The sequence below is a fragment of the Molossus molossus genome, unplaced genomic scaffold (genome assembly GCF_014108415.1).
Source record: "Molossus molossus isolate mMolMol1 unplaced genomic scaffold, mMolMol1.p scaffold_m16_p_11, whole genome shotgun sequence".
In the NCBI taxonomy this organism is placed as follows: domain Eukaryota; kingdom Metazoa; phylum Chordata; class Mammalia; order Chiroptera; family Molossidae; genus Molossus; species Molossus molossus.
The window spans coordinates 42,165,698-42,191,552 of record NW_023425346.1 but is presented as its reverse complement, the minus strand read 5'-3'; the positions used below and the strand labels follow the sequence as shown (position 1 = coordinate 42,191,552).

The following is a 25,855-nucleotide window of genomic DNA, read 5'->3' as shown; positions in this document are numbered from 1 at the left end:
AGAGAAAAACCAGGGATGAGAGGAAAGGATGTGAGTTCACCTACTTATTAAGGGCATAAATCAAAGACATGATAGGATATGATCTCAGGCAGGTTTTGTCTTGGATTAAGCGATACTGATGTTCCCAGTTCAAGTCCATCCTTTATGTTTACACTGACTGTAGTTAACCCTTCTTGCTACTTTCTTTTCAAGAGAATCCCGTGAGGGAAATGGTATTTGGACTCAGTGATCTTAGCAAGGGTCCTGGGCAGTGAGAAGTAGTGTGGGACATAAAGAAATGGTTACATGTCAGGTTAATGAGGATCCCAGTGCGCTGAGATGCCAGGGAGCTGGGCGGTCCTGGTGGAAGCTGGGTGCTGAGCCACTGTCCACCATGGGTAGTTGCGACGACTGACTAGGTACGCAGGGTGACGTTGATTGCAGGGGGTCTGCTTTTTGAACTTTCCAAACTGAATTGTGTCTTAGAGATGCCTCATTTTCTAGTTTGTGGTAGTGAACATCAATTTAGAATTAAGATTAAGAAACTTAGATGAAGATACACAGACTTAATCTAAGGGCTGTGCTTGGGTTAGTAGGCGTGTTACGTAGAAGGGGTGAGGTGGAAACATTTCTGTCCTGCTGTGAGGACACTTTGGGGTGTGCTCCCCTCCATCTCAAACTGAACCATTTAACTTCCTCAGAAGGCATGTGTGTGGCCTAGGGACAGAGGCTGTGGTTGCTCTCGATTGGTTAACAGAGAATTATCTGGTGGGAGCACAGTTTCAGACTTTCTTCCTAGGTGGCTGCTCACTGTGAAACCACACTGAGCCCTGGGTTGCAAGCTTTACAAAAGATGTTGCTTGCTGCAAGGCCTGAGAGGTTTCCAAAGACTTCACCATGCTCACAGGGTGGCTTAAATTTCACAAGGCGAGCCAGAGCAGGCCAGCCAGCCAGTAAACCTTACCCGGCCGTCTCCATGAAGCTGTACGCCTGTCCCAGAACCAGGTGACGTGTTCATTTGAGCATCTTGACTGAGCTTTCTTACACTCGGAGAGTAATGGTTTTCTTCCCCAATCTTTTAGTAAAAGTATCAGCAACTTTCAGTCAAATGTTCTTCAGAGTTTGAAAACCTTTCCAGAAGTCTAGTGATTTCTAAATTACTGTGTATTAAAATATCACTATATAACTTCATGCAGGTTCATTTTTAGTCTCAGATATGTTCTTTAAATTGTGTGAATAAGTTAATCTTTCGTAAATTTAGTTATACTTACGGTGTATATATACACAGAATAGTCTACTAAGTAAAATCCTATTATTAATTTCCTATTGAAGGGGAGACGATTGTTGTGTTTGTTTGTTTGTTTTGTAGAACGTACCGATATTTCTTTCTTTTTTTTTTTTTTATCCTCACCTGAGGAAATTTTTTCATTTTTTCTTTAGATAGAGTGGGAGGGAGAGAGAGGAAGAGAGAGAGAAACATCAACGTGAAAGGGACACATCGAGTTGCCTCCTGCACTACCCAGCCAGGGCCGGGGACAAACTGCAACCGAGCTACGTGCCCTTAATGGGAACCAAACCCGGGTCTCTCTGGACCGCAGGCCGACGGTCTAACCGCTGAGCCAAACTGGCCAGGGCACATATAGATCTTTCTTAAGGTGTAAATTAAAATTTATATATTAAAGTAGCTTATGAAAGTCTGTATTTATGTCTTGGAGACCTCATTTTATTTTGCAGATCAAACAGCTTCTGAATGATGCGAAATGCCTTCCATCTGAGGGGTTTTCTAATGCTCATCTTTGTTTTCCAGCAGTCTCTGGTCCCAGCCCACCCCATGGCCCCTCCCAGCCCCAGCACCACCAGCAGTAATAACAACAGTAGCAGCAGTAGCAACTCAGGATGGGATCAGCTAAGCAAAACGAATCTCTATATCCGAGGACTGCCTCCCAACACCACAGACCAGGACCTGGTGAAACTGTGTCAGCCGTAAGTAGAGTGGTTCTTACTGTCTTTAACTGCTGAGTATTTCCTTGATCACGTTGTAGAGTGATAACAATTGTGGTATAAGAGAGGTTCAATCCAAGACGAATCTAAATCCTCATTATCGACACGGACAGAGTTTTAAGTCCTTGGGCACATATTCAGTCAGCATTAACATCACCACAATGCCCAATGTAACAAAATAAATTGGAGCATTTTCTCAGTAGGATTTGACTTTGTTGGCATAGGAGAAGTACTTTATGAATTATTTAAAAACGTATGGCTAGATCCTTTTGAAGAGTGCTCTTTTTTTCGTGGAAGCACATCTAGGGGGCCAATCGGTGCCATAATAATAGAAACTGTAGTTGTCACTGTTTGTCAGAAAGGTAGTTAGCGTCAACCCTTATCCTAAATGTGTGTAAAACTCTTAATTCCAGCCAGGAAATGGCAGTCTGTCTTCATTGGGCACCTGGACTTTTGTGGTGGGGTCGTTCCCGCTCATCTCTTTGGGAATTGTTATTCCCCACATTCCTGGATCCATTTCCACTGCCACCCTGTTTGAGTCTTCTGAAGAGACATGCACGTGTGTGTAACGTTCCGAAGTAAATTTGCATTTTGTGCTGATGTTATCGATAGAATATAAAGACGCTACTTGGCTACTTGGCGGCAATTACATGAACACACTGAGTAAGAAAGCACTAGTTTAAACCAAGAAGCTGGAAGCACTGTGCGTGCAAGGGTTGTGGTAGGAGGACTTGAAAGCCTCTTGTCACTCTGAGCTGTAAAAGCCTACACATATAACAGCATCGTTGATTTATCCAAAGACAAGAGCGGTCCATGACAAAAGGGATTTTACAAAACTAGAGAAGACGACATCCACTAATGAATGTTTCCTGTTTCTTGAAAATATATTCCCAGTTCTAAACATCTGATCGATAGCATTACATGTCTGTTGTCCTGGGTAAAATAATTAGACTTATTACTTCTTATTTTAAGGGGAAAAAAATGGTTTCAAAACTTACTTGGGCAGTATTTCCAAGCCGGAACTAAAGTAACTTCTGGCCTTCCATCAGGGGGCGGTGGTGGTGGGTTTGCTCACTTTGATTTTAGAGAGGAGGGGGGGACGGACAGTGGCTGATGGTTCTTTAGGATCTGAAGAGCTTTGCACACGTCACCCTGAGCACCCTCCCTGTGCTTTGCTTCTGTTACTCTTTTGATCATCCCTCTTGGACTTTGACTGCCACCCTTTGCTTCTAGGACAGTGAAATAATGTCCTGTGCTAGGGACTGTTCTGAAAGCAAGTCTGGCTCTTAGGGTTTGTCATGCCTGGCCCCAGAGTCAGAGGGAGCTTTGCCAGGCACGCCCTTCGCTACTGCAGCTGTTCAAGACCACAAATAGGCCTTCTGCTATCTTGTCTGCTGCTGGCCTTTACTGGCGTCGCCTTCTGCTTTTGCAGCATAATTACAGGTAGATAGAGCGCCACAGAGTCTAAGGAGCTAAAAATATAACTTTGTTGGAAACAGAGGAACGAAGCTGCCCCTCCAATCCTTGAGGTGTAAGAGAAGGAAAAAGAATTTCACATGACAAATTACTCCTCACCTAGTTTTGAATCATGTAAGGTGAATGTTAACATCAAGGAGAATAGAGTTCAATAACCATAAAATGATAGCGTAACGTCATGGTTTATATACAGTGCGTATGTATTTGAAAATTGAACCAGCAAGTTTTTTATTGAATCAAATCGTACTCCAAATGCAGTAGAAGAGCATTTTATCATTCCTCTTAGGAAATGCATTTCTTATTAGTTGTTGGTCTCTTTGATGTACGTGGATTTTCTTAATGTGGATAAACATCACTCTTTGCTGTTAGCAGTGGCTGTCTCACTCTCTCCGATCATTTGCAAAACCCCAGGCTTGATGTTTAACTCCAGTGAGAGCTTCCCTCGTATGTGTTACTAGAGTCCAGACGTACAGAAGAGAGGACTCTGTCAATACCTGCTGAAACATCATTCCGTTTAACACAGCATCGCATAAGTACCAGATGTGACTTGCTGACAGTTTTGTGTCTTAGAATGGAGAGAGAGCAAAAACAATGGCATTCTCGTTTCGGACTTAATTGTTTTCAGTAAAGAATAGCGAGTTGGTGGCATGGAAATGACAAGGACCTTATGGGAAAGTGACTAATTCTAGAGCTTTAAAACACCCAGTGGACATAATTAGAGATTTTAGAAAAGTGAGTATCAGAAACTTCTCAGAAAAGATCGGTATAAATTCAGAGCTCTAAAAAGGAAAAAAAAATGTTTTAGAAATAAAATTAAGCAATTACAAATTAACCTGAGTGGGGGTATGGATTGCTGGTCAACAGTTGGAATAAGTAATTGGGGTCTCTAGGGGGTTTGGATATTTTAGAGGCTTGTCTAACAGAGAGATGGCACTAGATACCTAAGAATGTGTATGCTAGTGACCTGATTCCATACCAACAATACATGAAGTCTAAAAGGCAAGAATGGCATAAAGACTGAAAACTGGAGAGGAAAACAAAACATATTTTAAAAATATATTTTCTTTATTGATTATTTTAGAGAGAGAGGAAGGGAGAGGGAGAGATAGAAACATCGATGATAGAGAACATCAATTGCCGCCTCCTGCATGCCCCCCAACTGGGTATTTGGCCCACAACCTGGGCCTGTGCTCTGACCAGGAATCGAACCGGTGACCTCTTGGTGCATGGGTCAATACTCAACCACTGGGCCACACTAGCCGGGCAACAAAAAATATTTTTAAAAAGCAGGTGAATACCATGTTTGGAGAGATGGCAGTGAAGAAGCTGATGTGGAAATGACAAGTTAAAACGCGATGACAGTAGGAAAGCACCCTCACCCCATGTCAGAGAGACTTGTGACACTGGGAAGTGTTTTTCTGCTTCGTTAAGTTAGAAGAGGGTGGGACTTCAGTTTTAGGAAATGGAAGGAGGTAGCAGCAAGGATCAGACAGGGACCTGACAGTGGTTATGGTAAGGTGATATGGGTTGAAAGGAGATACCTTTTTTTTTTAAGTATACTTTTCTTTAAATCCTCATCTGAGGATATGTTTTTTTTGTTTTTTTAATTGATTTTAGAGAAGAAGGGGGAGAAGAGAGAGAGAGAAAGATCAAGATTGATAGGTTTTCTCCCATACAAACCCTCACTAGGAATTGAACTCAAAACCTAGGTATGTGCCCTGATCAGGGATTGAACCTGCAGCCTGGGTATGTGCCCTGATGGGCCCACGACCTTTTGTTGCATGGGACGATGTTCTACCGACTAAGCTACCACGGCCAGGGTGAAAGAGATACATTTTCTAGCCGCATTTATGGAAAAAAAGCTGACCAGCTCTAGTTAACTTCTCAATTGTGAAATGTGTATGAGAAATCTTGTTGGGACCTCATGACTACTCTGGGCTGCTGCAACTTCGCTTCCTGTTTCTAAAAAGTTTTCTGCTCAAAAAGAGGACATCAGTGCAGTTCAGCACGTTCAGGAAAAGGAATCATCTGGGCAACACAAAGGATTGGATTGCTCTGTTGCCCCTTGACCTTCAGACATTTTTAACTCTCTCCCTTCTATAAAATCAAAGAAATATTTACTTGAGTCTGTTACCATCTTATTTCTCTCACTTAAACTTCTCAGGTGAATTTTCTGGAGAAACGAGTTGAGGGCTCATTGCTTCCATTTTCTTGCCACTTTACCCTTTGCCTTCACGTTCTCAATGGAAACTGTGGGGCATCTTCCGGCTCCCTTATTTGCTCTAGCTGTTTAGTCATCCACTTTTCCTCCTCAGCTCTTGGCTCTTTTATTATTATTATTTTTATTTTTTATAATTTTTATATGTTTTTATTGATTTATTTATTTTTAGAGAGAGAGGAAGGGAGAGAGAAACATCAATGTGAAAAAGAAACATCGATTGGCCGCCTTTGGGGATCGAGCCCACAACCCAGGCATGTGCCCCGACGGGGATCAAACCAGGACGGCTCAGTCCATGGGACGGCTCAGTCCACTGAGCCACACTGGCTGGGCCAGCTCTCGGCTCTGTGGAGATCAGTTTGCTCGGCCTGTTCCTCTGCAGCCTCATCCTGTCAGGCTTATTCTCTCTCCTGCTGCCACTTCAAATTCAACATTACCTTCTTCCTCTCTGAGCTGTCAATTTCCCGGATTCACTTTACTCAGCTTGAAACTGTGGAGTAGTCGTTGACTATTTCCGGTTGTCCTCTTAGTCACCAAATTCTGTAGCTTCCTCTTAGGCCTTCCTTCTCCCTTCTCAGTGCCAGAAGAATTGGGTGGTTCCTCCCTCCTTCCCTGCCTCCCTCCAGCGTGACAGGTGGGCACCCTTTCCCCCTGCTGCTGCCCCACCTCAGGTGCTGCTCCATGACCCTCTCTTGACTCTTCAAGGCCAAGTCCGAGCTCACCCGGCCTCCTTCATGCTTGGACCACACTCAGCTCTGCTTATTTCTTACGTGTCGCAGCGAGCATCTTATTTCCAATGAACTCTGGTCTCCTGGTGCCCGCGCGTTGTTTCGCAGCCTGTCTGGGATGCTGACTGTAAAATCATGCTGGTCAGCATGGCAGGTGTTTGATACCCCAGAGTTACCTCCCACATTGCTAGGCACATACCTAATTCTCAGTCAAGAGCCTATAAAATGGGTAAAATAATGCTTATATCATAAGGTTGTGAGTAGGATTAAATCAAGTTATGTAAAAAAAGGAAATTTGTCCGCTGCCTAGAATAGTCAACACTGACCACATATTAGTTTCCTCGTGCCTGTGCCTTTGCTCTTCAAAATCCTGGCTACTCGATTAAGTTAAATTGTACATAATCCCCCATGTAAAACTAAGGACAAAAACATCTAACCTGTTCTGCTCTTGAAAGCCAGGAAAGCTAGGGACGTAGGTTATGTTAACATAACCGCCAGTCTTCTCTTTCGGGCTTTCTTTTGGCTCCTTGCAAAAGATTAATTTCAGCCTCCCGAGGCCCATCCCTAATCTATTTCTTGTCATAACAATGACGACTCCATGTAAAATCTTTCATTGTATCCAAACTCTTTTCTGAAGATTCAAAACCATATCTGTGTGCAAGGTTTGGTTCCTAGTTCTTCTTGTGTACAGTGGGGAGAGATGTGGTGGTCTCTGTGGTCTTGGTCAGGAAGCTCAGCAGTTACTGTTCCGTTGACATCACACTGTTCCATTGACATCACATGAAAGGTCTAAATAACTCAGTGTATCAACAACTTATTTTAAAAGAAAAACAATCTATTGACAGTAAAACAAAATGAGGTAGTTCTGCTCCTCCCACTTTATACAGCCTCTCTCTCATTTCCACACCATCCTAGGTTACCCATTTCCCCCCGTCATTCAGTAGCTATCTCATTTATTTCTAAGTGCAATAAGTTCAATATAACTTACCATATTATAGCCTGTTATTAATTAAAAGAAAATATTTTTGAAATGTATGCTCTGGTTGTATATCCAATACATTTTTGTTTTCTATCCCTTTGTTTCCTGTTCTCTGCAAGTTTCTTTATTCGTTTGAATACAGTACCGCTCTTAAAAAGACAAAACAGGAATGCAAGACAGGTCAGCAGAGGTAGACCTAAAAAAACCAACCATAAATTAGGACAGAATAAAGGAAATGTTATAATCAGTGAGAGGTCAGAGGAAGGCTTTGTTAATCTTGATGCCAGGGGTTGGGGAGCTTTCGGTGAGGAGATGGCATCTTGACCTTAAAGAACAGAGAAAATTTCGTGCAGGGTGGAAATAATTATGTCCTCCAGGCCTCAGAAAGAGCCCAAGAGACGCGAGAGAGCTGGGGTGTCTACGAAGCACAAAGAACATTTCTTGCTCCAGTAGCTGTCCTTCAGCAGTTGTTAGTTGGCCAGGGCTCCTGCTGGCCAGAGTGGAGAGGATGGGTTTAAGGGAAATGTGGCTGCAGGTTGGGGTACAGCTTGGGGCCATATCGTTAGCACCTTGAGTAACAAGCTAAAAAGTTTGGAGTTTTTCCTTCATTTACAGAGCAATTAGCTCTTGGAATGGAAGAGAAGCATTTTTCTCTTTCTCTCTTTTAGAATGATAATTCTGACAAAAGTAGGAATGTTGGCTTGAAGAAGGAGACTCATAACAAGAAATGATGTGACCCTGACCCAGGGCAGTGATGGAAATGGGAAGGGGAAAGAGCCCTGGGGACATGGGGGGAGGGGGTCATGGAGATAGAAACATCCAGACTTGAGCATGATTAAAAATGACTAAGGCTTTAGCTCTGAATGAAGGAAAAACTTGAGTTGCAGTAACTGAGAGAGTACAGGAATAAAATTAAGGCAACTATCAGAAAAATGGATAACTTGAAATGATTATATTCCTTCTCTGTACATCTCCATTTATCTCTGTAACTTTACCATTTCTTAAGCAGTCTATCTGTTGAAAGTCGTTTTCCTCTGCCCTGGAATTAAATGATCATCCATTCTATTCCAGAATGATTAGGCTACTTTTAGGGTAAAATTCGAAAGTGAAGGCATTCTAGTAAGAAGAATATTAATCAACTTTTAACCAAGCAAGAAGTTAACCTCAGTATTTATTCTGAGAAATAACATTACATTCAAAACAAAACAGTGATCCTGTGATGAAGTAGGAAAAAAACACCCAAAAGAGATTTGCTTCTCACTTTCAAATTGGAGAGAGAATTTAATTTAGAACCAGGCGACTCAAGCTTATCTAAGTATTCCCGAGTGACTCAGTCCAAGAAGCCTGAATGTACCCAGAGTTACTACATTTATTTTAGAAAAGAAACACACACATACATACATACCCAACATGGACTCTACCCTGGGTTACTCAGGTAGCTGCAGAGACATGAAAGATCAGACCAAAGATTTTATTGCCTACATTCAGCATCCTTCTAAAGTCAGTCTGTGAGTCTTACAAGCTGAAATCTCTTGATGTAGGGTTGAATTAAACGCTGATAAAAGGAGAGGATCTCTCCTAAAGGTATAATTTACCCTTCAGGTACTGTCTTCCAGGCAAGTTGAAGTGTAGTGTCTTAGTGTGATGGTGGTGGTGTGTTTAACTCAATGAAAGAAGGATCATTTCTACTTTAGTATTGACTGCATTTCAGATCATTGAGATTTGGCCTTATTGAACTGTATTGTATTCCAAAGCCATCTAAGATTTTAGGATTAAAAAAAATATTTTTAATTGATTTTAGAGAGAGGAGGGGAGAGGGAGAGAAAGAAACATCATCCTACTGTGAATCGAATCCTCCACTTTTGGTGTATGGGATGACGCTCCCACCAACTGAGCCACACCGGCCAGGGCAAGAATTTAGGATTTTTTAAATTGTATTTTATAAGAGTACCGAAAACTGTATCTGTTGAATTTTTCTCAGATTCCTTTGAAAGACAGGGAAAGAAAAAGAAAGGTTATCAGAAATATAGAATAGTGGAAAATATTTCTTCTCTTATTTAAAAAAAAAAAAATATATATATATATTGACTGGCATACTTTTTTTAATCCTCCCAAAAAGTGAAACTGAGTTAAGATGGTGCATTTTCCACTATTAATCGTAGAAAATGAATACCATTTTTGTTTCTTTAACTATTATATAGCTTCTTGCCCATATACAGATTTTATTTATATTACCAGTTACAGGATTTCTTTTTAAGTTCCACGTGTTTTTCTTCTGTAAAATAGCTAATGTTTTATCCTTTAGGAGTTCTTTCTTCATTGATCTAGAAGATTCACAAAATACTGGTAGCAACAGTTTCTGGGACTTAGCTTTTCCTGATATTGCTGACATAATAGAATGACACATAATAAATAACTCAATGAGAACTTAGACAAAGGACCTTGGGCATTTTGCTGAAAAGTGTGATATAAGATGTGAAAATTTCCAGACGTTTATAAAGGCATGCCAATCTAGGAAGTCCGAATGTTGAGTGCCTCTTTGTGATTTCTCTCCCTTCCTGTGCAGTATTCCGGTGAGGTTCGAATCAGTCAAAGGGGAGAACGGGATGCACTGGAGAGAGCAAAACCCATCATCTTTGTGCTCTTTTTTCCTCATGTGCAAGTCAGAGAAAGTTTGAGAGTTTAGGAGCAACAGTGTATTTCACTACATCTTCTTCCCAGTCCTCTTTTGGATAAACCACATAGAATCATTTTCTTGATCATGCTGATTGCTCCGTTTCCCTTCTTGGTTTGAAAGAATTTGGGCATGTTAGAAAGTGGATGTACAGGAGATCGTCGACATACCAAGATATAGTCTGAAAACTTGGAAATCCCAGAATTTTACAAAAATAATTTTAGCATCAAAAAAATTCTCCACAAGTACCCAGTTTCCCATAGAGAACCACCTCTTTCTTGGACCTCTCTTTACTCTGTCTTCACGTGTATCATTAGAACTATCTGTTGGCTTTTATTTGGGCATTTATCAAAAATTACTGCAATATTTAAACCCTTCTTGAGAGTTACTGATACACATTAGAGCAAAACTTTCTTGAAATAAGGACCTCGGATGATGGGCTGAGCTTCTTTACTGGCTGCCCAACTCTCCGCCCTCTGCCTAAGAGCGCTCAGGATTGCAGTACAAGCTGCAGCAAAATTTAACATCAACTGTAGGTCGGTACTTTCAGTGTCATGAGTAGCTGAAGTCTCAAGTCCTTACTGCGGGTGTGTATTTGGTATTTTGGCGGGCAATCTCAGTTATGTCTATTTCCCAATTTCTCCTCAGGGTAACATCTGCTGGTAAGCATGGATACGGAGAGATTTCGCCAAGCCTCCTTATTGCCAGTTGCCCTTTTTCTTGAGGATGTTGTTGTTGTTGTTGTTCCTAGGCACGATTAAGAGTTCTCCTCCCCAGTGTTGCCGAAATACTGCACAAGCTGTTGGCAAACCAGTTTTAATATTCGTGTTCACAAAAGTTCATTGGGAAGTTAGCCCTGAAGATAATGGCTATAACCACAAGAATTTTTTTTTAAAGAGCATCCTCTGCTTCTCTGTGAGAGCAGATGGAATTTATTTTATGTCCACTCCATGTTCTTTCCTATGAACCTTTGATTTCTGCAGCATCAGCTTGGGGGTGCTTAACCATTATATGAAGGGGAAGGTAGTATCAGGAATAAAAGCCTCTAAAATTTTTATTTGGCAATTGTGTTTGATTTGGCTTGGAATTTCTGTATTGGGTTACTGTGACTCCTAGCATCTTACAACCTCTTTCTTTTTCCCCATCTTTATTCAGTAATCAATGTGAAAAAAATAATAACGTGTGTAAACACCTGAATAATGCTAGCAGTTAACCTTTGTCGGCTGCTTGCTATGTGCCGGTAACTGTGCCAAGTGCTTTATTATTGAATTCTAAGAACAACTTGATGAGCAGCAGTATTATCCCTGTTTTCAAAATGAAGTTGGAATTGGTTTCTTAATGCTCAGGATAATACAACTGATGATGGTGGAGCCAGGACGAGCTCAGACAGGCTGACTCCAGGGCCCGTACTCGGAACCACTGTACTTTCTGCCTCCCCAAATATACTCGGAATGCCAGTTCATTATCCTCATCCTCCCCTCATCAGCACCTCCATTTATCACAAGCTAAAAAAAAGACGCGTTTACCCAGCACCCTAAAAGAGACATTTAGACATGGTAGATTGAACAAGATTTTGTTAGAAAAATCAGCTTTCCTTCAGTCCTCTTGAATGGCCATCAGGATCGAAAGCTCCAAGTAAAGGCAGGAGGATCAAGGAGGAACTCGGCTTTCCTGACTTCTAACAGAGTAATCCCTTTTAACGTAGCTGGTTGTACAAAACTCAGCTCCTGGTTAGCTGTCTAGTGTGCAGCTCCCCAAGATTACACAGCATAGAGAAAGTGCACAATGTGTCACTTGCTTGACGCTTGAGGGGGTTAGTGCGTGTACAAAAGGGAACGTTCTTTTAGGAATCATACTCCTAACAAATCCAGACAACATTACTTTAGAAAGCAGCGGACACAAAGTAGCATTACAGTTTTACTCTGACTATAAACCAGATTAAAACATAAGACCACCTTTGCAGAGAAATTAAACAAGGAGAAGTGAGTGGCGAATTCCATTCTTTATTAAGCATCATGCCTCTGATTTTGCTAGACACTGCACCAGACACATTTCCTGACCTCAAGGGAGGTTCTTGTCCTATGTGGAAAACAAACTTCACACTTCACGTAGACCAGAATGCCATGTCATATGAGAGAACGTTCCACAGAGGTCACAAAGTAAGGAGTGATTGAGGGTGTCAGGGAAAGCTTGACATTTGAATGAGTGTTCAGGTGGGTAAGTAGCTCAAGGTCAGGTTTGAAGCCAGGATGGACCTGGCTACCTGCCCTGTCTGGTACTCAGAAGGAGCAAATCATGGGGGATTTTAACACCAGAGGAAAGTTTGTACTTCACTGGAAGGTAGGTGATACATCTACTGCCTCATGATTTGCCCTTGATGGAATGTGAAAAAGAGGGTGGATCCAAGGAGGACGATGATTCAAAGATGAGTGTAAGCTTCTGAGTCTAGGAAACTGCGAGTTTGGTACCATTAGCAGATATGGGAATTAGGAGGAAACACTTATTTTTATTCTTGCCTGGAAATTCTCACCCTCTCTCAGGAAACTTCAGATTACTGCTTGTTTGTTTTTTGAGTTTGTGTGCTTTTGGTGTGGTTATTGAAAGAAAGAAAGAATGCATCCATTTCTGATTGATCTTTAGCACAGACGAGAGACTGCTAATTAAACATGTCTGTTAGCTGGAATGCTGTGCATTAGAAACGTTCAGTTTCTAATGACAAGATCTGCATATTCCTCCAACATGCAATTATTTTCTTAAATTTTCATAGTTCAGTTTTAAACTTTTTAAAAAGTTGCTTTTTGTTTAATAGATTGCTTTGCAATTCCCTCGGTGGGATCATTTGGCTTCAGACTGGAGACTTTTGAGAAGAGATTTTGTAAGAGAGCCATGGGACTGAGTGGGAGGAGAGGAGGACAAGTTTCCCTAAATTGGGTGTCTAGAATTAGCGAGGAAGTACACTCATAACACAAACAAGCTTGACCAAGTTCATGGCTCTGCCAGGGAACATGGACTCTTTCTTCTCCTGGCCATCGGTGTACTCATTGACCTCTGGCCATATCAGGCTTAAACATGTCTAAATTGTCTATAGGATCAGGATCAATTGTCTTCCTCGTTTTCTCTTTATGGCATAGCATCTGCCTGCCTCTACGTGTCAAATGTCAATGAAGGGGGCTGCATGAAAACCAACATTTTTTGGTTTGAAAGCCCTATTTTAAAAGATGGCTTTTTATTTTTAAAAAAATGTGTTATTGATTTTTTTAGAGAGAGAGGAAGGGAGAGATAGAAACATCAATGTGAGAGAGAAACATTAATCTGCTGCCTCCTGCATGCTCCCTACTGGGGATCGAGCCCGCAACCCGGGCATGTGCTCGGATCGTGAATCGAATCAGGACCTCTCAGTCCATGGGACGGCACTCAGTCCATTGAGCTACGCCAGCCAGGCCGAGTATCAGCAATTTGAAGCATAGTTTTAGATTTCCAACTTTTACGAAGGCCGCTTTCTGAAAGCATAAGGACTGTTTCTTTAAAGATGAAACAAAGAGGCAGTCATCTGTGATTCTAGAAACAAATTAGGCTGCTAGCCCATTTGGACATGAGCATGGATTCTTTCCAAGATTCTTTCCAAAATGCTTCATCTCCACCCCTAAATCTAAGCCATAAATTATGAAACTCGTATTGCCCCTTTATAGACAAAGCTTTTGCTCCAATACTTGATCTATTTAAGTGGCCTTGTTCAGTCTTTTTACTTAGCTGGCTAGGTAACATTTTGTTTCTTACATTTTTCCTATATCTTTACTTGCTATCTTTTTTTTTTGGTTGATATCATGCCGTTGGCTGTTAAAAGCCAAACTCATTTAATTTTGACTCCGGTTTTTCAGGCAAAAGAATTTTGAGTTATTTAATTTAAAAGTTTATTGCACTTTTTTCATCCTCAGTCTGAATCCCAGAACTTGACATCCCTTCTGGTCCAGTGGTGTTAACAAGGAGTACTCACCAGAATAAAAGTTTGCGTGCCCAGGCCCTTCGGTAGATTCCGAATCAGAAGATTCAGAGAGATGCGTATGGAGAGAGGCAAAGTAACGTGACATCGCACTAAAGAGCCCACAGGCTCAGCAGCCTTCCACCTGCTCTGCTGCTTGCTCGGGCACACTTCTCAACCTCTCTGTGCCCCAGTGTGCTCGCCTATAAAATCGGAACTATACCACTACCTATGACACAGAGTTCCTTGGACGTTTCCTGGCATATGTGCATGTCACTGCCGTCGTTGTGTGTTTTTTTAAGCTTCCTGGAGGTTCTGATGTTCGATCCCAGTTAAAAACTTCTGGTTTAGTCCCTTCGTTTTATAATTGAGAAAGCTGAGGCTCAGAAGGTTAAACGATTAAACGACCTTCCTGGAGTCAAAATTAGGAGTTGGCAGGCCTGGGAATAGACCCCATTGTCTCCTGAAACACCCACCTAGCTTGATTTGCCTCTTTACTTTTCATGCACAAGTGTAAACTCTGCCCTCAATTCTGCCCTTGATCATGAGTATGAAATATCTGTTCTTCAGTTTTTTGCCAAAGAATTTAACTTTGCCCTCTCCACTGCCAGCACTTGTCAGAGCTGTTGGAAGGAATCAGATTTATGAAGAGTTGCCTGAAGGATTTATAGTGCCTTTGTTCATCAGGGAGCTCCCCACCTTGTCACGTAGAAGAGGGTGATGTTTGCCTGAGATTGCCTTGGGATTAGATTAGATTGGTATGTCATCAGTTGGCAAGGCTGCTCAGGGCTGGAAGTGACGAGGCCCACCCAGTCTCCAGGGGTTCTTGGGATCAATAACTTCACATTTGTAATAAAATGACCTTAGCAGCGGTATTTTAGAAATTTTTTAGTGGAAAAGCCCTTAGTCAAATGAAATCTTCAAAAGAAATGCATGTACAAATATTTCAGAGTAGTACTTTTAATATATATTTTATAAATACAAATGTGTAACATAGAATTCCTTGGGGAGAAGAGGGAGGCAGTTTTGATGGACATGAAAATTTGAGATTAGGACATCTGGATTTCAGTATCAATACAGCATCAACAACTAAACAGATCTAGGTATTTCTGTATTCCACTTTAGTTGTACTGTAGTAGGAAAAATACCTACTGTCATCCATAGGTCGTTGCAAAAGGTAACAATTTTTTAACACTTATTTTATCTTCTCAGTAACTTGAAATAATCTGATCCAGAAGCTAGAAAAGATTGGGAACTTTTTGTTTGAACATTGAATCTCAAATAATACAGCTGTTCACAAGATTCATGATAGATAGAAAATTCAGACCAGGAGCACCTAAAGCAGAGACTCAGTACCAGTCTTAATGTCACTTCATCCTGATTCAGCGTGGTAGGTAGCTTATTATTATACAGCTGGCTATCAGGTCACGATGAGGATGTACGCCAACTAGTTGTACCTGCTCTTGGCCTATGACTTACTTGAGTGTGATGTGTGTGTAGGTCGTTTGTACAGTTTTATATGAATGGACATGTACAGACTTGAATCTCCAGAATACCAGCATAGAGTTATAGCTTTCCTAATCAGTGACTCATTTTTAAGAAGTTAAAATGTACCTGACGGATGGCAGGGACACATTTATCCAGCGTCTGCACTTGAAGTGACTTAATCTGAAGGTGGTTACAAGCGTGTTGAAGGTGTGGTACACTGCATTTGCTCGCGTCCCCTGTGTGTTGGTTTGGTTTTGTATTTGAGCGTTGTTAAAGGACCTCTCCGGGACCTGGCTTGCTAAGCACTGTTCCAGGAAGTGTGGATTTTATCAAAGTTGCTCGCTTGGGAATGCTGGTGTTTTCCAGTATCTAATGGTATTTCCATTGCAAAGGAAAATCTGGTCCCTTCTCTTCACGGCCCCGTAAAGACATAAGTGGATATACAAATGTCCTCGATGATCAATAGACATTAAAATCAGCAAATATGCAAATTGATGATTTTCATGAACTCTTAGCCTGATCGACACCTCTGATAGATTTATTTTCCCTTCACCTTGAACTCCATATATATTTCTGTCCTCTGATGTTGCTTGTATTGTTGCCAGCAGTCTCAAACGTTTTTGGAAAGAGGTATGAACAAATGTTTCTCGTGCACTCTATTTGACCACCCCATTCCCACCTGGAATTCACTTTGGCCTTGAACTAATAATGTCCCTCTTTTTAATGTAGGAAGATGACACATTCATCAACTTGCCTGAATATCTGTTTTAACTATAAAAGTTTGTTTCACCTGTGTTTTGGTGGCTTAATAAATCACAATTTAAATATTTGGTTCTAGCTTCTAAATCTTCTGTGAGCTATACATCTGTTCTCTGTCTCCAGTGAGTTCTTGATAAATTCCCAGACTTGAACTTGAAGGAACATTCTTCTGGAAGTAGGTCATCATAGCACAGTTGTTAGTTTCTTTTTCTCCTCTGCTTTCCTCTCTTTGTGGATGTCTGTTCCAATAGCACCACCCTTGCTGGGCTTGTATAGACAGTAATGATTTATTGGTTCTGGGTTTTTCAGCATTGGCCCTACTTCTTTATAGGGTTCATTCATACCCCAGTCTTATTATTATATGGCTTTAATGGTTTTCTGGCTTCTGCTTCTGCTAGACCTTGGTTTCCTCTGTGGGTTTGCCACTAACCAGTGTCCGACAGGAAGAATTTTAATACCCCATTGGTGAGAAATGAGGGGATGACACTTCATAAGTAATCTCAGACTGCAGCAAATTTGAGTCACCCTTCATCTCTCTGTTTGTATTGCTGTTTCTTGCTGAACCTCCCCAGCAGCACAATCTTAAGGGGAGCTACAGCCACACTCACACAGGTGTCAGGATGTGTCCCAATCTGAGCAGGTCTTTTCATGTTATGGACTAATAGGAGCCATAAAGATGCACATTTCTGGGTGTGTGCCTAAAGTCTGTGCTCCCTGCTGCTCCCCCATCTACACACAATGTGCAGGCAGGCCCTGTCTCCACATCCAGGCAGACTCAGTTGTCCTGGCTCACTGACCTCAAGTGGCTCTTCATTTTACATGTCATTCTTGAATCTTAGGATGGCGGCCAGACCCTATGTAATCTGCTTCTTGTCCCCTTGGGTTTTCTGATCTATCTCCCTTCATTCTCTTCGACCACCCACTCCAGCTTGGAGGGGTCCTGTCCGGGCTGTTTCTCAAGCCCACCAGGCCTTCCAGCCCTGCAGTAATTTTTTTCCTCCTTTACCTGCATTGCCCCCCATCCTCCTGACTCAGTCCCTCACCTCGTTCAGGATAGCCCAGAGGTTGCCTTCTCAACAACTCCGACTCCGTCTGCCTCCGCGCCATCTGGGCATTCTTCATCTCACTCCCCCTTTCCTTGAGCTACTTACTTGTCATAACTGCCACCCTCTAACATACTGTGTCATTTGCTTGGTTTTGCTTATTTCTTGTAAGCAAATGTCAATAAATGTTTTTGAGTGAAATCTAAGAAGAAAGGGTAAATAACCAACCACTCCGAGGCTTCAGCTCCTCCTGGATAACATCAGCACATGGAACGGAGACGAGGAATCAACATGGAAGTAGCAGCGTCCCGCCTCATTTCCTCCCCCCTGGCAGAATTGCTGATAAATAAATGAGAGCACTCTTTCCTGCTGGGCCTGGGCCTCAGAATCCTTCCCTACACAGCACAACCACTGGCACCTCATCAGAGTTGGCATGTAACATGAAAGCTATTTGAAACCCTTGGCAGATTTCTTCCAGCTCTGTAATCTAAGGAACGGGAGAAATAAAGGGTTATTCTTCGTCTTTCTAGGGAACTGAAACCTGGCTTGTTTCAGTGTTTTGGTATTTCATGTCTCTGCATAAAGCACATTAACAAACCAGGGGTTTGTATGTCTCCAAGTAACCAATAACTGGGCTATTTTTTTCAGTTTAGAAATAGCTTATATCAATTCTGTTTTCTGATTATATAGAGTTCTGCCTTAGATGGATAGTTTATAGGCATTGCCAATTTTCAAGGCAGTAGGATACAATAGAATTCATTTTCTATCGTGTTCAGGTTACACTTAACACTTGCATTTCAGAGTCATCAGTAGGACCAGTTATCAGTCAACTGTGCTTGTGATGAAGAGCTGCTTATGTTTGATTTCTTGTCAATCAGGTGCTTGATCTCCAGGTCATTTGCTATGTTTGATCAGTGCTAGTTGATAGTCATAGACAAGCTCTTCTGGCTCAACCATCAATGAAAAGTTAGGCACTTGAAACAGGTGACCTTTGTCAGTAAAGCCATTTTGTTCCTGCCTTCTTTGCCCCTTGCCCGATCTGCCTTTGATTTTTGCCTTTATTTTGTCACTGAGGTATGCCTTTTAATAAGCTACCCTAAGTCCTTTCTAGGACAGGACAGGCCATACATATATATATCCATACATGCGTAAGTACATATATGTATAAATGTTTATATATACACATACATGCACACAAGGTTATATGCTTGAATGCATACACAGATGGATAAATATCATTTTTACTTATATGAGTAAAACAGTGAAAAAATATTCACGTGAAATCTTTTCATTTGTTTGGTAAGAGGATTTTTTAAGGGGACACCTTTTGAAATTCTTGTAGGAAAAATTTGGAGGGTCAAATGTGTACACTTTTTTAAAAAAAACAAAAAACAGAACATACCCAATTTTGATTTCGGGTAGATTTATATAATGATTTCCTTTCACATTACATTTTAAGTAGAATAGATGGCATTCTTTAATTGGATCACAATTAGGAAAACCTGTTTAAAGTAATACAATTAGAGATAATGACTGTGCGGGCTGTTGTTCTGTTCTTACGGTCAAAGCTCAGAAATGCTGCCCCTGACCATTCTCCACGCAGTGGACAGTGTCTCATTTGTTACCATTTGTGGTAGCCTTCTTTCTCAATCATGAACTCTAAATTAAAACTGAGATAATGAATGTGAAAGAACTTTGTAAAGGATAAAACAATCAATACAAACAAGATCAAAGATATCAGGGCCTCTGTTGCTGTGCTATTGGGCTAGGTTTGAGGTATTGCCCATGAAATGCAGCAAAATCACCCAGGCTGATTTGGCTCAGCGGTTAGAGCGTGGGCCCGCAGACCAGAGAATCCTGAGTTCAGTTCCCGCTAAGGGCACGTACCTCGGTTGTAGTTTGTCCCCAGCCCTGGTTGGGGTTGTGTGGGTGGCAGCCAGTCGATGTGTCTCTCACATTGATGTTTCTCTCTTCTCTTCCTCCCTCTCTCCCTTATGCTCTATCTGAAGATGCATGCAAAAATATCCTCGGATGAGGATGAGGATAAAAAAATAAATTAGCCCTGCGCTTCAGCCCGCACGCTCGCAGCTTCTCGCTCTCGCCCGCTCTCCTGCCCTTGCTTTTGCTCGCACCGTCGCCAGTCCTCGCCAAGCGAAGGGGTTCTCGCCACAGTCTGTGGCTAGGGAGGGAGACCCAGGCGGTGGCCCAAGGGACCAAGGCTGCAGTGGTGGTGGGAAGATGTTGGGCGAGGATGAGCAGCAGCAGCAAACTATCGCTGAGGACCTGGTCGTGACCAAGGCGGGGCGGGGGGGGGGGGGGGCGACATCGCTAACCGGGTACTTCGGTGTTTGGTGGAAGCATCCTGCTCAGGTGTGTCGGTACTGAGCCTGTGTGAGAAAGGTGATGCCGTGATTATGGAAGAGACAGGGAAGATTTTCAAGAAAGAAAAAGAAATGAAGACAGGTATTGCCTTTCCCACCAGTATTTCAGTAAATAACTGTGTATGTCACTTCTCCCCTTTGAAGAGCGATCAGGACTATATTCTCAAGGAAGGTGACTTGGTAAAAATTGACCTTGGGGTCCATGCGGATGGCTTCATCGCTGATGTAGCTCACACTTTTGTGGTTGATGTAGCTCAGGGGACCCAAGTAACAGGGAGAATATCAGATGTCATTAAGGTAGCCAGGCTTCCCAGCTAAGGAAGACTACTTTAACTAGAAACAAGAAATTGAATAAAATCAGGAGTCAAAAAATTAATTAATTAATTAAAAAATAAAATCAATTTAAAAAGAAATGCAGCAAAATCCCCTAGCTTAGCAATGCTGTGATTCATGTGATAATATATGTGAAAGTGTTTTTATGTATTAGAAATATAACTCTCAAAATTGCATATTCCGTGGATGAAAATGTGTACAGCCCTTCCAAGGTAGTTGTACCCCTAATATTCAGGGTTGGTCATTTATGCCAGTACTTCATGACCTCCAGTGTGAAACTGAGTAGTCTGCTACTGTCTTGTCTTCACCGCCATTCTACTCAAATAATTTTCCAGTTCCACAGTCTTGCTTGGTCTCTTGCATCAGCAAAATCCATTATTATAACTTTCCTCTTTTACCACTAGATACCACATGGATGCTATCATTGGAAATAAAAATAAGGTTTTAAAATGCTATTTAAATAAAGAAGCACAGCATGGTATTATATCCATTACATGAAAAAAGTATTGTTCGAGAATCTTATGTGTTTGCAGGGTTGTGTTCACTTTGGTGTTGATGTGATTTAAAGTGTCTGTGAGCAATATTCTGCGTTTTTCATTGAATCATTAAACCATTTGAATTATTGTGAACTACAGAGCCAACAGAATATTGCTTCAACTTTCTAAGCAATTAACTGCTGGACCTTAGACGGGAAAAGGCACGCATGGTTCCTTGTCTGCGTTCATGCTGAAAGCAGTTGTATCCTTTAGTTCAAAGTCACTCACTCTTTCTCTGCAGTCATTACTTACATGATTTAAGTTCAATGAGAACACTCTCTGACAATGGGTTTACTCTTATTTTTTCATTGGTGATAAGAAAAGACCTCTTTTTATGAATTTTCTTTTGTAATGATTCTTTTACAAAGTTTGCTTTAAAAAATAACTTCTCCCTAATAATTACATTTAGTTTAAATTGATAACAGACCTAAATGAAATATAAAAGTTCTCTGTGATGTTTTCTTTTGTTTTTGTTTTTTTGGACGGTAGCTTTAAGAAATTTTGTTCGTAACTCTGTAGTGTTAAGAGGATTTTGTTATTGGACACGAGACCACTAACTTCTGTTCTTTCCTTCTTCCATTGCCCTTGAAGTCTTTTATGAATGGCTTAAAACAAAGAAAGGTTCAGTCATAACCTTAGTCATTGAAAGAGTTAATGTGTAGCATCTCCTGCTTGCCGGCTGTTTCTAACCTAACCCCATTCCTGTGTTGGTTAACATGTCTTTAGGAGGAAGGGACAGAGAACAGAAACTCAGGCCAGTTGTACAACATGGCAATTCAGGTCAACTCAGGTTAAATTTAGGCTATAAAGGAGATGTGAATGTTTTCTGTGATTTGTCTGTATTTTAAGGATAGGCTCTGATTACTATTTCATATAATTTTGGTAAATAAAATTTGCATCTTGGGCAAACAGGAAAGCAGGTCATTACTCTGAAGGAATGATGAGGCTGGCTCAGGGCCTGCACTCAGCACCTGGGGGGGTGCTGCAGTGCATTCTGATCGCGTGGTGCCTGTCACCCTCAGTGCAGTATTCTCAGTATCCTGTCTGGGCTGGCACATCTGAATTCAAGAGTACATTCTGATGGTGAATAGTATTATAGTTCATCTCTGGTAAGGACTGTGAAGACTCACCAGAAGAGGTCAAGAGCTGAAGCTCTAATTAAATGTTTCTTTTAGAGTGAATGGGCAGGCATGGGAGGATATCCCATGATTAAGGTGACCCGGAAGGCTGGAGAAGTCTTCCCAGATATGGGAAAAAATTGTTTACCAACTAATTCTGCAAATATCTATTGAGAGTGCCTACTGTACTAGGTGCTGGTGATTCAAGGTAAAGTTAATAACAGTCCTTTACTCTGAACAACCACTGTCTGCTTAAGATACTAATTTTGATACCGTGCTTGACATAGCCTAGGCCGTTAAGGTGATGTCCGGCCTTCTTAAAGTTTTAAACAGGGCATTATGAGGGAGTATTATTGCTACCGCTTACCATCTCCTTCCAGAGTGACAGTCAAAATAGTTAACAGTCAGAACAGACTTGAACCAATCAAAATAAGCACTGGCAGACCATTTCTTCTCATTCTGCCTGCCCATGGGGGAACTCCCCTAATTTTCTAAAGGGACTTAAAGGCATGAAGTTTAGCTGGGCTGTCTTTCCAGAGCAAAAGTAAAAGATAGTGCGTACAATTGGAGTCGGTTTAGATGCAAAAGACCTGATTTCAGGCCTTGAACCTACCTACCCATTACAAGGGTTGGTTATAAGCCGCCCGTCTGGTATACACTAAGTATTTAAGTTTCAGTTTCTTCATCTTTAAAATGGAAGTGATGTTATATAGAATGTGAACTTCTGCCCCTCGGAAGTGGGCAGTCTCAGACCCCCTGAAGAACTCACTGTGCCCCCGGTAGTGGTTACCAGCCTCTCTGTGTGGGCTATTCTTAGTGTTGAATGTCGATAACTCCCTCTCCCATATTTTCCAGTGCGCTATATAAACTAATATCTGGGATGAAAATGTCTGGTATATCCTTCTCTTCTGAGCTGCTTGCTGTCTTACGTTTTTGTCTGCTAGTCTATAGGACCTAACATTCTGCAGATAACTAAGCTTAGCATTGTGGGTTTTACAATGGGCAGAGAAAGCATTCTCCTTTCTTTGTCATTCTACTCAAGTTATTGTGTAATCTTGGACAAATTTGCCTGGAACTTAGTCTCATTTTTAGTAAAATAGGAGTAGAATACTAACATTCTAAGATTTTTTTTGTTTTTTTTTTTAAGACAGAGACATATCTTAGCTGTCATTTTCACCACTAAACCCTATTGGCACTCACAGATGGATGTTTCTGTTGTCATCTTTTGTTTGTTTGTTTGTTAATTCTCACCTGAGGATATTTTTCCATTGATTTTTAGAAAGAAACACTTATGTGAGAGAAACATGATTGGTTGCCTCTCACAGAACCCCGGCCAGGGATCGAACCCGAGACCTTTTGGTCCATGGGCCAACGCCTTCACTACTGAGCCAGACTGGCAAGGGCCATTGTCATAATTTTTTCAGTGAAGGTTTAATGATGCATCACCAGTCTAGTCTGGGGAGTCATTGTATACTGGGTTCAGTGTAATAAACTTTTATTTGGTCATCTGGTATGTGTCAGACACTGTACTGAATGATGGCAGACTGAGGCGATGCTAATAAGCTGAACAAGTAGAAACCCCTGCAGCCCATCACACCTAACACGTACCCACCTGTTATATACTGTAATACCAAGTTTTCTTTGCAGTCCTCTTTAGTCTAGCATCTAGACTGAGTATTAGCACATAGTAGGCACTCAGGAAATAGTTGTGAAATGTCATAGCTGTGAAATGTTTTGCCATTCCATACATTTGCCTCTTGAAAATTAAAATCTGACCTCTTCCTTTGAGTAGCTTATTTGTATCTTAATAGAACTTAATGTTTCCATATATTGTCAGAGTCATAAATGAAAATGCTCATCAAGGCAGGTAAAACATCATAGATATGGAAAGCAATGCAAAATATAGCTATCCAGGTTTGACCTTTGAGCAAAAGCTACGCTGAAAGTATCTCAGTAAAATAAGTGTTTGATCTTAGGTTAGCATTTCTAGAGGGTTGAATTGTTGCCTTTGTAGTAATATCTGTTGTCCCACCCAGCATTGCTTCTCACAAGTTATCTATTTTACCTACTTTACTAACTGTTCAGAAGACTATGTGAGATAATTACTAATTAAAATATCAGAAATAGGTCAGTTTTATGAGTTTCATGTTGACTTTTAAGAAATAAAACTTTAGTCTGGCCAGTGTGGCTCAGCGGTTGAGCATTGACCCATGCACCAAGAGGTCGCTCGTTCGATTCCCGATCAGGACACATGCCCAGGTTGTGGGCTCGATCCCCAGTGGGGGGCATGCAGGAGGCAGCCAATCGATGTTTTCTCTCATCAATGTTTCTATCTCTCCCTTTCACTTCCTCTCTCTCTAGAATCAATAAAGGGAAAAAAAATTAAAAAAATAAATAAAACTTTAGGTTAGAAAAAGTCCATTAAATGCTAAGAACTATTCTTTTATTTCCAAGTTGTTCAGAGCACTTGGCAACAAAGGATAGGATGGGAAATAATACATAGTTTTAAAACATACATTATGTCCAGCTGGTGTGGCTCAATGGATTGAGCGTCATACCATGGACCGAGAGGTCCCAGTTTGATTCCCAGTCAGGACACATGCCCAGATTGTGGACTTGGTCCCCAGTGGGGGGCATGCAGGAGGCAGCTGATTGATGTTTCTCACATCAATGTTTCTATCTCTCCCTTCCTCTCACTCTAAAATAAATAAATAAAAACTATTTTTTAAAAAATAAAACATACGTTGCAAGTCCTGCAACATTATTTATTTATTTTTAAGTTTTTAAATTAATTTTAGAGAAAGGAAGGGAGAAACATTGCTTTGTTGCTGCACTTATTTATGAACTCATTGGTTGATTCTTATATGTGCCCTGATTAGGGCTTGAACCCGCAGCCTTGGCCTATAGGGACAATGCTCTAACCAACTGAGCTACCTGGCCAAGGTCCTACAGCACTTTTAAATGTCACTCTAATTTCAGTCAGTAAATTCAGTTTTTGGTAGCTCATTCTTGTACTATTATAAGGATACTATATAAAGGATTTGCAGAACTAATAGCGCACATGACAATGAAAACAGATACACTGTGGTCTCTCCTCAGGAATGAATTATTTGTAGGTTTTAGAAAGGGATCTAGTTGTAATTATTTTAATTTCAAAGCGAAAATTATAAAACAGTATTTTACAAGCACAGATGCCTCACGAGAAGCCATTTTATGTCATCTCTACTATTTTCTGCGGTTGATAATTAAATTTTACTCCAGGTGACTCACAGCAGAGGTCACAACTTCCAGAATGGCAGTAACGCACAATCATAACTGTGTGGTCGCCAGTAACACAGCCCTTAATTAGAACCAGTAATCCGATAGGTTTCATAATGAAACAGGAGGCCCAGTCGAAGTTGTTCAATTTCCACTTGCAGACTGAGGACCGGGTCACTGCTATGATTGGGCTACAAGGAGACAACTAGATGTGGCTCATGCCAAAATGCTCAGTAAAAATTCAGTGTGTCCTTTTCCTGTGGATTTTACCTTTTTTAGTTTTTCTTTTTTTAATCTGTGGCATTCAAAGAAAATTTCTGAAATACTGAAATAGATCATCTTGATTTTGCTTTTAGGAGTATTCACTGGAAACCAGGTTCTGTCTTGTCCAAGTTTCCACGAAAAGAGGACTTCCTAAGCCTATGAGAGCTGTGCTTTGCTCCTCCTCGGATGTTACATTTGATTGAAATGAACATTTTTAACCCAGGCAGGGGCCTTCCGGACGTGGCCTCTAATGACAAAATTGCCTGGAACTGTAGCTTAGTTTCATCACTAAGTTTCATGGTTCTTTATTCCAGTTCTTGGGAGATAATCATTTTTTCATATATCACTTGACGACCCCTAGTTTGGATTGCCGTGGGGTGATGACAGTGTAAAACTTTTCTTAAAAATATTTTTTTTCCTTCTCTACTAACTTGATACATGCCTTTTAAGGACTCTGATATGAGCGATGATGTGGACGCTTTAGAGTAGAAAGAGTACCTGACCCCGAAGAATATGTGCTATTTCTGCTATAATGCTGATTTAACAATCTTAAGAGGAGATTTTACTGTATGAACCTTCAAATAAGTAGGCAGCTGGCCCTATTAACAAATGAATGTAATGTCTATATATATTTTTTTCTC

At 41.1% G+C, this 25,855-nt stretch overlaps 1 protein-coding gene across 2 annotated transcripts in view; it reads left to right on the top strand.

The window, feature by feature from the left end:
* Window positions 1-1,791: 1,791 nt before the first annotated feature.
* Window positions 1,792-25,855, top strand: part of RBMS1 (RNA binding motif single stranded interacting protein 1) — an 89,726-nt gene continuing 65,662 nt past the window's right edge. Inside the window, exon 1 of one of the 2 annotated variants that reach the window (XM_036254551.1) lies at window positions 1,792-1,962. In XM_036254551.1, coding sequence (XP_036110444.1) covers window positions 1,811-1,962 — 152 coding nt within the window. In that variant the 5' untranslated portion in view covers window positions 1,792-1,810. The remainder of the gene's footprint in view (window positions 1,963-25,855) is intronic. The other variant, XM_036254550.1, reaches the window with a different exon arrangement.